At 44.0% G+C, this 13455-nt stretch overlaps 1 protein-coding gene across 6 annotated transcripts in view; it reads right to left on the bottom strand.

Moving 5' to 3' along the window:
• GOLGA3 (golgin A3) overlaps window positions 1-13455 on the bottom strand; it is a 61730-nt gene that overhangs the window by 36553 nt on the left and 11722 nt on the right. For all 6 annotated transcript variants that reach the window (XM_070762693.1, XM_070762695.1, XM_070762696.1 and 3 more), the window contains 5 exons: window positions 12868-12980; window positions 9472-10130; window positions 7051-7162; window positions 4162-4468; window positions 1827-2029 (listed from right to left, as the gene is read on the bottom strand). In XM_070762693.1, coding sequence (XP_070618794.1) covers window positions 1827-2029; window positions 4162-4468; window positions 7051-7162; window positions 9472-10130; window positions 12868-12980 — 1394 coding nt within the window. The remainder of the gene's footprint in view (window positions 1-1826; window positions 2030-4161; window positions 4469-7050; window positions 7163-9471; window positions 10131-12867; window positions 12981-13455) is intronic.

Genomic DNA, 13455 nt, shown 5'->3' with positions numbered 1-13455 from the left:
CTTGTCCCCCTCCTCTCTGTGGCAGATCCCCAAATATTGGAACACTGCTATGATGTCTCCCCTGGTCCTTCTTTTCATTAAACTAGACATACCCAGTTCCCGCAACTGTTCATTATACGTTTTTGCCTCCAGTCTCCTCATCATCTTGGTTGCTCTTCTCTGTATTCTTTCTTGAGTCTCAATGGTCTGCAGCTGGTTTGCTCAGAGTCAAACATGTGTCAGGACCCAAACCAAGAATGACACGCAGTAATTCTTCCAAGCTGTTTCATACCTATAGATCAGAGGTCTTCAAACTTGGCAACTTTAAGACCTGTGGACTTCAACTCCCAGAATTCTCCAGCCTGCTATGCTATGCTGGCTGGAGAATTCTGGGAGTTGAAGTCCACAAGTCTTAAAGTTGCCCAACTCTGGGGACCCCTGCTATAGATAGTCTCGTGCCAGGCTGAACTACACTGCTCAAAAATAAATAAATAAAGGGAACGCTCACAGAACACCTGCTAGATCTGAATGAATGAAATATTCTCATTGAATACTTTCTTCTGTACAAAGTTGAATGTGCTGACCACAAAATGAAATTGATTGTCAATCAGGGTTGCTTCCTAAGTGGACAGTTTGATTTCACAGAAGTTTGATTGACTTGGAGTTATATTCTGTTGTTTAAGTGTTCCCTTTATTTTTTTTGAGCAGTATATACACATCTGCAATATAGTCTGGGAACTGTTAGGGGGAGACTGTCTTCACCCTCTTTCGCCCCACGCATAATATCCAAGTTGAATCCATCCCCTCCCTCCATCTCTTCACATCCAGGGAAACCCGCAGAAAATTGTTAGAAACATAGAAGTCTGACGGCAGAAAAAGACCTCATGGTCCATCTAGTCTGCCCTTATACTATTTCCTGTATTTTATCTTAGGATGGATATATGTTTATCCCAGGCATGTTTAAATTCAGTTACTGTGGATTTATCTACCACGTCTGCTGGAAGTTTGTTCCAAGGATCTACTACTCTTTCAGTGAAATAATATTTCCTCACGTTGCTTTTGATCTTTCCCCCAACTAACTTCAGATTGTGTCCCCTTGTTCTTGTGTTCACTTTCCTATTAAAAACACTTCCCTCCTGAACCTTATTTAACCCTTTAACATATTTAAATGTTTCGATCACGTCCCCCCTTTTCCTTCTGTCCTCCAGACTATACAGATTGAGTTCATGAAGTCTTTCCTGATACGTTTTATGCTTAAGACCTTCCACCATTCTTGTAGCCCGTCTTTGGACCCGTTCATTTTTGTCAATATCTTTTTGTAGGTGAGGTCTCCAGAACTGAACACAGTATTCCAAATGTGGTCTCACCAGGGATCACAATCTCCCTCTTCCTGCTTGTTATACCTCTAGCTATGCAGCCAAGCATCCTACTTGCTTTTCCTACTGCCCGACCACACTGCTCACCCATTTTGAGACTGTCAGAAATCACTACCCCTAAATCCTTCTCTTCTGAAGTTTTTGCTTAACACAGAACTGCCAATGCAATACTCAGATTGAGGATCCCTTTTCCCCAAGTGCATTATTCTACATTTGGAAACGTTAAACTGCAGTTTCCATTGCTTTGACCATTTATCTAGTAAAGCTAAATCATTTACCATATTACAGACCCCTCCAGGAATATCAACCCTATTGTTTCCCATTAAAAGCAAAGATTGTCACCCCCCATTTGAAACCACAATCAGCCAATCCCCCTTCGGATCTATTGAATTAACACGGTAATAGCGCACCTAGGGAAATAAGGTCTGGGTACTGAATGGGAGGAGGAGGAGAGAAGCAAGCTGTGCTCACCTTTATGTTGGCCATATCGCTCTGCAGACGAATCCTTGCTTGTTGAGCTACAGCCAACTGTTGTTGGTACCAGTGCCGAACTTTCTGCAGGGATGCGATCTCTGCCTGGGATGACTTCAGCTTACCGGTCAAGGACGCGCGGTCCAGCTCGACCTGCTGGAGTTGGCTTTTTAACGTGGAGAGCTGCTGCCGGAGATCGTGAACTAAAAGTAGAGGATGAAAAAAAATGTAAATAGAGGAAGGGTGGAGTTATATTTTTTTCAAAACCACAGTCTAAAATAAATCATACGACATCCAATGGAATGGAACAGGTCATCAAAGCACAAAGAAGCTCCTGAATAGACTTCTCTTTAGAAGATAGCAATAGCACTTAGACTTATATACCGCTTCACAGTGCTTTACAGTCCTCTCTAAGCGGTTTAAAGAGTCAGCATATTTCCCCCAACAATCTAACATTAGAGAACCATCTTTCGGCTGTGGTGAGGGGGGCGTTTGCCCAGGTTCGCCTGGTGCACCAGTTGCGGCCCTATTTGGACCGGGAGTCACTGCTCACAGTCACTCATGCCCTCATCACCTCGAGGTTTGACTACTGTAACGCTCCCTACATGGGGCTACCTTTGAAGAGTGTTCGGAAACTTCAGATCGTGCAAAATGCAGCTGCGAGAGCAATCATGGGCTTCCCCAGGTATGCCCATGTCACACCAACACTCCGCAGTCTGCATTGGTTGCCGATCAGTTTTCGGTCACAATTCAAAGTGAAGGTCATGACCTATAAAGCCCTTCATGGCATCGGGCCAGAATATCTCCGGGACCGCCTTCTGCCGCACGAATCCCAGCAACCGGTTAGGTCCCACAGAGTTTGCCTTCTCCGGGTCCCGTCGACTAAACAATGTCGTCTGGCGGGACCCAGGAGAAGAACCTTCTCTGTGGCGGCCCCGGCCCTCTGGAACCAGCTCCCCCCGGAGAATAGAATTTCCCCCACCCTCCTTGTCTTTCATAAACTTCTTACAACCCACCTCTGCCGCCAGGCATAGGGGAACTGAGATATCTCCCCCGGGCCTATACAGTTTACGCATGGTACGTTTGTGTGTATGTTTTCTTTTTAATAAGGGGTTTTTAGTGACTTTTAATTGTTAGATTTGTTATATATTGTGTTATTGTTGTTGTGAGCCACCCCGAGTCTACAGAGAGGGGCAGCATACAAATCTAATAAATAATAATAATAATAATAATAATAATAATAATCTGGGTCCTCATTTCACCCACCTCGGAAGGATGGAAGGCTGAGTTAACCTTGAGCTAGTGGTGAGATTTGAACTGCTGAACTACAGCTAGCAGTTAGCTGAAGTAGCCTGCAGTGCTGCACTCTGTTGTGGTTAGCTCTGGCCCAGCTCCTCCCCCAAGGACTGTGGATGTGGGGGAGACATCCATATGCTGCAGGCCTGTCTTGCCCCCGGTGGAATCTGCTGATGAAGGCTCCTCTGACCAAGAAGACATGAGTGACAGGGAGGAGGAGAGTGTGGCAGACAGCTCAGAAGGAGATCAATTATCTAGCTCCTCCTTGGATTCGGAACAAGAGTTAATGATACAGCCACGCATGTGGAGAGCGATGCATAGGCAGCAACAACTGAGAGATTATTATCAAAGAAAATGAGGCCACCTGTGGTTGGGTGGGGCTGTGGTGATTAGTGAGGCTTCTATAAATAGCAGCCTGTGGGTTTGGCCATTGTGGAGGATTATCTGATCGTTGTGTTTCGTGACAGCTTTACTGACTTTGACCTTTTGTGTGCTGATTTTTCCCCGCTTTGAAACTCAACCAGAGCAAAGTGTGTTTCACTTTGTGAAAGAAGAAGGACTGTGAATTGCCTCACAGCTGCAAGCTAAGTATCACAGAACTGATAAGGGACTTGTACAAATTACCAGTTTGGTTGCAGACGAGTGCTCTTTGCTATACCAAAAGAGGGCTTAGTTTAAGTGAATTTTCATTATAAAGAACATTGTTTTGAATTTTCAAACGTGTGTGTGTCTGAAATTTGTACCTGTGAATTTTTGGGAGGAGTCTACCAGAGAGCCCGACAGAACACTAACCATTGTGCCACCTCGTGTTACTTGGAACCCTGACAAAGTCTTCATCTTCCCACTTACCAAAGGCATGATAATTAAGGAAGGATGAATCAGAAAGACTTGTGAACTTTCTGATTTCTCTCTTCCATACAGACTCACAAAGAAAGTGGTTTGGGGTCAGGTTCCAATCAATCTATTTGGGACTCGACGCTTTGTAGGCTTCTCATGCAAGAGCAAATGGACCGAAGACACTCAGCTTGGTTCTACTCACCCACGCTGTCCTTGCCAAGGACATTTTTCTGCAAGTCTTCCACCTTCCCCATCAGTCTCTGGTACTGTTCTTCGGCCAACTGAAGGTCATTATGGGAAGCAGCCAAGCCAGCGTTCTTGGCCTCCAGGGTGGTCTGCAGCTCGGCCATGGCACATTCCAGTTCCCAGCAGGACTGCTTCAAGGTAGCCACCTCTGAATTCAGCGAGTCCTGCTTCCGCTGGCTGGTCTGCGAATGCTCCATGTGGGTTTGGAGTTTCATCTGGACCGCGGCCAGCTGGGCTTGCAATTCTGCTTTTTCCTTGAGGGCCTACACAAAGATAAATCTGGTGGTCATGTTTTCTATCATAGCCAAGCAATGGTGGAAGTATCGTCATCGAAACTGGGTTGAGGTAGGCCTTCAAAAACCTTCTATAATAGAGATCTCCAGCCTTGCCAACTCTACAACTTGTGGACTCCAACTCCCAGAATTCCTTGGCCGGCCATGCTGGGTAAGGAATTCTGGGAGTTGAAGTCCACACATCATAAAGTTGCCAAGGTTGGAGACCTCTGAAATACCCTTCATGTTTTGGACACAAAACCAAATACAGTAGTACCCCTAGATACGAGCATAATTGGTTCCATAAGGGAGCTTGTATCTCAAGGCAACTCGTATTCTGGAACAAATAACTTTTTTCCCCTCCGAGATAACCAAAAGCAAGGATTCTAACCAAAAGCAAGGATTCTTGCGCCACCTAGTGGACGCTCGGCTCGTATCCCGAATTTCAGGTCGGGAATAGAACAGAAATGTCTCTCCCCTCCTAGCTCGTATCTGAAAATACTTGCATGTAGAGCGGCTCGTATCTAGAGGTACTACTGTATCTCGTCCATGACACCTCTTCAGAAGGATTTTTTAAAAAGAATTGGTTTTTTAAAAAATTACTTACTTACTTACTTACTTACTTACTTACTTACTTACTTACTTACTTACTTACTTACTTACTTACTTATTGGATTTGTATGCCACCCCTCTCCGCAGACTCGGGGCAGCTTTTTTCTCCATCATATATAAAATAATTGCATCTATATATACCACACATAATAATAGAAAAAAACCCAAAAATATCTTGCTTCGATTTCAATCTGGACTACCAAAATCTGCCAGTCTGAAATTCCATTTTTTATTCTCCTCTTATCCCGCTACCTTCTTTAACTTTCTCTCCTCCTTCCTTCTCCAACCTCTCCACCCTCTCTCTTCTCCGGCCTACTTCCTCTCCTTCTTTCTTTGCTTTTCCCTGATTGAACTGTTTGTAATTCTATAAATCGTTTATTAGAAAATGCTGGCAGTTTCTTTCTATTATCTTGTCATTTTGTCAAAGTTTTTTGTTATTATATCATAATTTTTAATCTAAACTGAACTTGTCTTGTATCAATGCTGCCTCCCCACTCCCTACTATTCTCGGCAGGGATGTTTACAGGTGGATTGTAGATGTGGATAACAACCCTAAACTACCATCAAGATCATAAACCATCCCGTATTACTTTCACACTCGCTGTCTAGGAAGAACAGAGGCTAATCCCCCATCTCCTTGGAATGCTTTCATTGGGATCCCTACACCTGGAAGCAAACGGAATCCTGCGGCTTAAATGGCCCCAGTCTAAGATCATATCATCTCAAGATGTTTTGAGTTCTACAGATAAGACTACATTGATCAACAATGACCTGAAATGCCCCCCTCCTTCTAGTGATACCTAATATATACTGCTTGCTGTGGTTAGCTCTGGCCCAGCTCCTGCCCCAAGGACTGTGGATGTGGGGGAGACATCCACATGCTGCAGGCCTGTTTTGCCCCCCGGTGGAATCTGCTGATGAAGGCTCCTCTGACCAAGAAGACATGAGTGGCAGGGAGGAGGAGAGTGGGGCAGACAGCTCAGAAGGAGATCAATTATCTAGCTCCTCCTTGGATTCGGAACAAGAGTTAATGATACAGCCACGTATGTGGAGAGTGATGCATAGGCAGCAACAACTGAGAGATTATTATCAAAGAAAATAAGGCCAACTGTGGTTGGGTGGGGCTGTGGTGATTAGTGAGGCTTCAATAAATAGCAGCCTGTGGGTTTGGCCATTGTGGAGGATTATCTGATCCTTGTGTTTCGTGACTGCTTTACTGACTTTGACCTTTTGTGTGCTGATTTTTCCCCGCTTTGAAACTAAACCAGGGCAAAGTGTGTTTCACTTTGTGAAAGAAGAAGGACTGTGAATTGCTTCACAGCTGCAAACTAAGTATCACAGAACTGATAAGGGACTTGTACAAATTACCAGTTTGTTTGGAGACGAGTGCTCTTTGCTATATCAAAAGAGAGCTTGGTTTAAGTGAATTTTCATTATAAAGAACATTGTTTTGAATTTTCAAACGTGTGTGTGTCTGAAATTTGTACCTGTGAATTTTTGGGAGGAGTCTACCAGAGAGCACGACAGAACACTAAGATCATGTCATCTCAAGATGTTTTGAGTTCTACAGATAAGACTACATCTATCAACAATGACCTGAAATGCCCCACTCCTTCCAGAGATATCTAATATATACTGCTCAAAAAAAAAGAGGGAACACTCAAATAACACATCTTAGCTCTGAATGAATGAAGTATTTTCATTGAATACTTTGTCCTGTACAAAATTGAATGTGCACAACAGCATGTGAAATTCATTGTCAATCAGTGTTGCCTCCTAAGTGGACAGTTTGATTTCACAGAAGTTTGATTTACTTGGAGTTATATTATGCTGTTTAAGTGTTCCCTTTATTTTTTTTGAGCAGTGTATGTTTCATAACCCATCCTTGAACCTACAAGACTAGTGACATGCTTGTCATAATTCTGGACAATGAGTTTTTTTAAATAAAGATCCTTTTGTACCTCGTTGGCTTCCAATGACAGTGCCTCTAGTTGTCCTTCGAGCCTCATCTTCTCTTTGAGGACCTGGAGTAGCTCATCATGGGTTCCTGCGATCGAACTTTCCATGGATATGCTGGGGTGAGACAAAAGAAACAAGTGCCTTGTGAAACTGTGCCAATTACAAAAACCTTAGCGGATCAAACATATGCAAGGCAACAATCCATGATGTCTATGGAGATTCTCCATCATCCAGGTCATGGTTGTTCCTAAGGTTCTTTTTCAAAAGGCAACTGGACATCGTTTGTTTGTCCTGGATACAAAGGGAATTCCTTCTTTCAGTTCTGAACTGAAGCAGATTCTTTTTTTTAAATAAACTTGATTGATTTTCTTAAAATTGACAAACATACAAACACACACTTAACATAAAGTTGGGGTTGCAAATACCCCTCTTATTCTAGAAGTCAAATTGCAATACAGAAAAAGAATTCATTATTAATATCTTAAGTCAACCTATTACTTTAAATCAGGGGTAGGGAACGTTGGCTCTTCTGTGACTTGTGGACTTCAACTCCCAGAATTCCTGAGCTAGCATGATTGGCTCAGGAATTCTGGGAGTTGAAGTCCACAAGTCATAGAAGAGCCAACGTTCCCTACCCCTGCTTTAAATGAAAAGAAGAAATTTTGTGTAACCTTATTATAAAAGAAAAATAAACTTCATACATAAGCAAAATACAAACGCAAGGATTAAATCCTAACCATACTACTATTGTGCACACCTAGCATTCATTTTTACTTCTTCTTTTTCTCTATCCATATATACACTTTATTCCAAATCACATAAAATTCAGATTCTTCTTGGTTATTTAACCGCCTTGTCATCATATCCATTTCCTCTTTAGGAATATCTTCCCCCTTCCAATTTTGCGCATATACTATCCTGGCCGCTGTCGTTATATGAATGACTAGATGTAAAATATCTTTCTTATATTTCTGTTTAGCTATACCTAATAAGTAAAATTCCGGAGTTTTTTTCTATCTCTTGCATTACTATTTCTTTTATTATTCTTTCTATCATTTTCCAATATATCTTAGCTTTGCTACAACTCCCCCATTGATGATAATATGAACCTATTTCTTTTTTACACTTCCAACACAATGGGGACATATTAGGGAACATTTTTGCAATTCTACTTGGTGGGAGATGCCACCTATAGAACTGAACTGAAGAAGATTCTTGGATGAGAAGAACGGAACTGAAGAAGCTACTTGGATGAGAAGAACGGCATTCTGTCTAAGTTTCGAGCCCCAATAATCAGATGCACACAAATTGTCTAACTAACAAAAGGATTTAATATTTACAAAAGTCTCAGTATTGTAAGAGTTCATCCAAGAAGCTTCTTCAAAGGGAGAAGCAAATCAAGTCCTATCAGTTGGTCAAAATCCTAGAGCAAAGATAAACATGGTAATAATTTATCAGCTGCAGCAAGAGTTCCAAGGCGTAGTTCTCAGAACTTAACTGGAAGACGGAAGCTCATTATCAAAGCTAAGAATGTGCTCTTTTGAAACACAAACTGAATTCAAGAGTGAAGAATAAATTATTCCGAAATGAACAACATTGTTTTCTGCAACAAGTCGGAACATGCCTCACCCTTAAATAGTGAAGGTGTGACCCAATAGCCAGCAATACCACTCATGGGTCAATCTACTCTTAGCCAACCATTCATGTGTCTTAGATGCCCTCCGAACTCTGGCATCCAGAAGAGGCTCCTCCACTTCCCCTGAGTCACTCAGCACAGGAAATGCTAAATCATTCTTTAACAGGAAGTGCTGACTCACTCATGTCAGGAAATGCAGAAGGGCCCTGGTTGTTGTGACCCTGGCCCCTCGTCAATTTCACTGTCACTCGCAGGCGCCAGGAATACAGGATGCCTGCACCGCCCCTCTACAGTCCCTGCATCCTCTGAGTCCATAACGCAAGTGAACCGTCACAAACAGAACTGAAGAAGCTTCTTGGATGAGAAGAACAGAACCGAAGAAGCTTCTTGGATGAGAAGAACAGAACCGAAGAAGCTTCTTGGATGAGAAGAACAGAACCGAAGAAGCTTCTTGGATGAGAAGAACAGAACCGAAGAAGCTTCTTGGGTGAGAAGAACAGAACCGAAGAAGCTTCTTGGGTGAGAAGAACAGAACCGAAGAAGCTTCTTGGGTGAGAAGAACAGAACCGAAGAAGCTTCTTGGGTGAGAAGAACAGAACCGAAGAAGCTTCTTGGATGAGAAGTGGAACATCTTCAGGAAAAAAATCTCTTCATCCAACAAGCATCTTCAGTTCAGAACTGAAAGAAGGAGGGAACTTCATTTGTTCCCAGGACAAACAAGCAAAGTTTTTGAAAAGGGGACTAAGCTGGGGACTTCAGAGTTAGAGAAGATACCCATATAGTTTACCTGCTAGAAATACTGTCCCGTCGGCTTCTGGGTTCCCCATTGACTTCCTGTTCCTGAGCTCGTTGCTCTGTTGCCGCAGCCTGCAATACCTCCCTAATGGAAGGAAACTGTCCAACAGCATCCAGTGGGACCACCTGCCCGTTGACGGTGACAGCCATACCCGGCTTGCTTTTGGGGCTGGAGGAAGTGAGGCCTCTTCCCGACATGCTACTGTAGGTCGAGCTGTCGCTTTCATTGCCATCCAGCCTCATTCCCGCTTCGCTGCCATCCATTTCTGACACGCTGTCTCCTGCCAAGGACGAAGCTTCTAGACGGTCGTCTGAATCAGGCGTCAGACTGATGGAAGACACAACGGAGGCCAGACTGTTTGAGTTCTGTTTCAGAGACCCGCCCGAGGAACCGGCACTTCCGTCTGGGTTTTCTGTCCGGTAATCTGCCAGCGACCGAATCCGACTTGTTCTGGAAGATTTGGAACTTTTTTTCTCTTTAAAGGAAGCCGGGAGGCCCAAACTCCCCACTTTCGGGCCTCGTGGGACATTGGTTCGTAAAAAGGAATATTCTTTGGTCATTGCCACAGGGCTGGCCCTCGGTAATATCTCCGGATTCCACATCAGCTCGGGATCCAGGGTGCTGGAGGGGCGACTTTTAGCTGTAAACAGCTGGAGTAGATGAAAGGCAGGAAAGAAACAAATGAAATAACAACAACAGTATAGCAGTCATCAAAATGATGTGATTATGGATCTAACATGTAACCGTGATACCCATTGTCATTGAAGCACTTGGCACTATGTCCAAGAATTTTATTTATTTATTTATTTATTTATTTATTTGATTTGTATGCCGCCCCTCTCCATGAACTCGGGGCGGCTAACAACAGTGGTAAAAACAACATGTGACAATCCAATACTAAAAACAGCTAAAAACCCTTGTTATAAAACCAATCATACATACAAACATACCATGCATAAATTGTAGAAGCCTAGGGGGAAAGAATATCTCAGATCCCCCATGCGTGACGGCAGAGGTGGATTTTAAGGAGCTTACGAAAGGCAAGGAGGGTGGGGGCTATTCTAATCTCTGGGGGGAGTTGGTTCCAGAGGGCCGGGGCCGCCACAGAGAAGGCTCTTCCCCTGGGTCCCACCAAACGGCATTGTTTAGTTGACGGGACCCGGAGAAGGCCCACTCTGTGGGACCTAACTGGTCGCTGGGATTCGTGCGGCAGAAGACGGTCCCGGAGATAATCTGGTCCGGTGCCATGTACGGCTTTATAGGTCATTACCAACACTTTGAATTGTGACTGGAAACTGATCGGCAACCAATGCAGACTGCGGAAAGTTGGTGTGACATGGACATATTTAGGAAAGCCCATGATAGCTCTCGCAGCTGCATTCTGCACGATCTGGAGTTTCCGAACACTTTTCAAAGGGAAGCCCCATGTAGAGAGCATTACAGTAGTCGAGCCTCGAGGTGATGAGGTCATGAGTGACTGTGAGCAGTGACTCCTGGTCCAAATAGGGCCGCAATTGGTGCACCAGGCGAACCTGGGCAAAGGCCCCCCCTCGCCACAGCTGATAGATGTTTCTCTAAATTACAAAATACATTCGTTTCTTTTATTAATTAAACACGAAACTCAGTCAACTGAACATTTGAACATTTTAAAATGTATCACAAATATTATTGACTGGCACTGATGGTTGATACGAGTTGCTACCAGTTTCCTAGGTATCAACCACATATCTTCTTAAGATGTACGATGTTCCGAGTAGCACAGTTTTTTGCAGTTCCACTGGTGTTATTGTAGGAATCTGCAATTTTATGATGTGTTTTGTAAAATTATTGGACATGGTGCCAAGCGCTTCAATGACAATGGAAGTTGAAATCCATAAGTCCTAAAAGTTGCCAAGTTTGAAGACCCTTGCGATAGGGAAGTGATGGCGAACCTTTTTTTCCTCGGGTGCCGAAAGAGCATGGGCGCAAACTATTGCACATGCCCAAGATCCCACACTTATAATTCAATGCCTGGGGAGGGCGAAAACAGCTTCCTCCACTGCCCAGAGGCCCCCTGGAGGCTGGAAACGGCCTGTTTCCCAACTTCTGGTGGGCCCAGTAGGCTCATGTTTCGCCCTCCCCGGGCTCAAAGGCTTTCTTGGAGCTGTGGGAGGATAAAAACGCCCTCTCCCATTTTCCTGGAAGCTCTCTGGAAGCCAAAAATGCTCTCCAGAGCCTCTGAACTGAGCCAAAAACCAGCTATCCGGCACACACATGCATCTTGGAGTTGAGCTAGGGCCATAGTTCCCTCTAAGCTGAGCAGTGAGCAATCGCTCACTTAAAAATCATCATCAACTCAGAGTTTTCCAAACCTGCCCAGAAGCCGAGAGGGAAAGAGTGAGAGGGAAGGAGAGAGAGAGGAAGAGAGAGAAACAGATAGAAAAAAGAGAGGAAGGAAAAGAGAAAGAAAAAGAATGGGAGTAAGGAAGAGAGAAAGAAAATCAAAATCTAGTTTGAAACTAGCTCAACTATTTAAGTGGCATTTTGATATTGATAGAGTTGCCCTATTATGAGCTCACTGTTATAGACACACAGTACAGTATTTTATTTTGAAATTCTCTGAGGCAAAACAGGGTGGGTTTTTTATTTGTTTGTTTGTTTGTTTGTTTATTTATTAATTATTTCTGTGCTGCCCAGTCCCGAAGGGACTGCCGCTCAGACACTATACTTTTCCGCCCACCCCAAAAAATAATTAGAGGGAACACTGCCTAGGGCTACAGCTCGTGTGACAGTAGATATGGCTCTGCATGCCACCTGTGGCACCCTTGCCATAGGTTCGCCATTACTGCAATAGGGGGACAATAGGGAGCCTGAACATCTGGCCGATTCTCCAATGATTCCTAATACTGGCATTTACACCATCCTTTATCAGTCAATTGCCAAAGGCAGCCTTATTTAGAACAGCTGACATCCTGCAACAATGAGCCGGGGTGGCGCAGCAGGTAGAGTGCTGTACTGCAGGCCACTGAAGCTGACTATAAATCTGAAGGTCAGCGGTTCAAATCTCATCACCGGCTCAAGGTTGACTCAGCCTTCCATCCTTCCGAGGTGGGTAAAATGAGGATCTAGATTGCGGGGGCAATAGCCTAGCTCTGTTAAAAAGTGCTATTGCTAACATGTTGTGAGCCGCCCTGAGTATAAGGAGAAGGGCGGCATAAAAATCAAATAAATAAATAAAATAAATAAAATAATTCCTAAACATCAACTTGTGCTTATCAGAGATCCTTGGGAAGGGCTCAAATCAGTGGACAAAAATGCAATTTCCAGCCTAAACAACCGGCTGGCCATGCGAGGAATTTTTTTTAAAAAAAACAAACGCCTGTGAAATTTTTTTTGCTAGGCGCTTACTCTCTCCTGATGCCTCTTGACGCGGTACTGCTTGAGCTGTTCTTCCAAGCGCTTCCGGGCCTGAAGACGGATCAGTTCTTCCTTCTCCAGCGGGAGAGGAGCATCGGCTGAGCCTACGGAAGAACAAAGCAAGTTAAATTGTTCGGGGGACACTAAAGTCTAAAACGAGGAGGCAGGACAGACAGGAAGCCCTCTTTGCAAAGGCGCCAGAAATTTAGACACCAGGTTAAAAAAGGAGGTTAAAAATGTTCTAGAGTGTTGGGTTTCGAGGCAGTTTGATTTTTTCCCCCTGTGTCCAAAGCAAAGCATTTCGTAAGGAGAGTGCCAGTATTCCGAGTCTCCGGAGAGGGGTGGCATACAAATCTAATAAATAATAATAATAATAATAATTCCAGAGATCAACAACCAGATGCTTTCCAAATGTTTTAGATACTAACTTCCTGGATTTTCAGAATATATTCAGACCAGAATAACTCCGAGACTGCCTTCTGCCACACAAATCCCAGCGGCCGATTAGGTCCCACAGAGTTGGCCTTCTCCGGGTCCCGTCGACTAAACAATGTCGTCTGGCGGGACCCAGGGAAGAGC

Source organism: Erythrolamprus reginae, chromosome 10, assembly GCF_031021105.1.
Source record: "Erythrolamprus reginae isolate rEryReg1 chromosome 10, rEryReg1.hap1, whole genome shotgun sequence".
In the NCBI taxonomy this organism is placed as follows: domain Eukaryota; kingdom Metazoa; phylum Chordata; class Lepidosauria; order Squamata; family Dipsadidae; genus Erythrolamprus; species Erythrolamprus reginae.
Note: the sequence above shows the minus strand (reverse complement) of the source record. Positions and strands in the feature narration are given on the sequence as shown.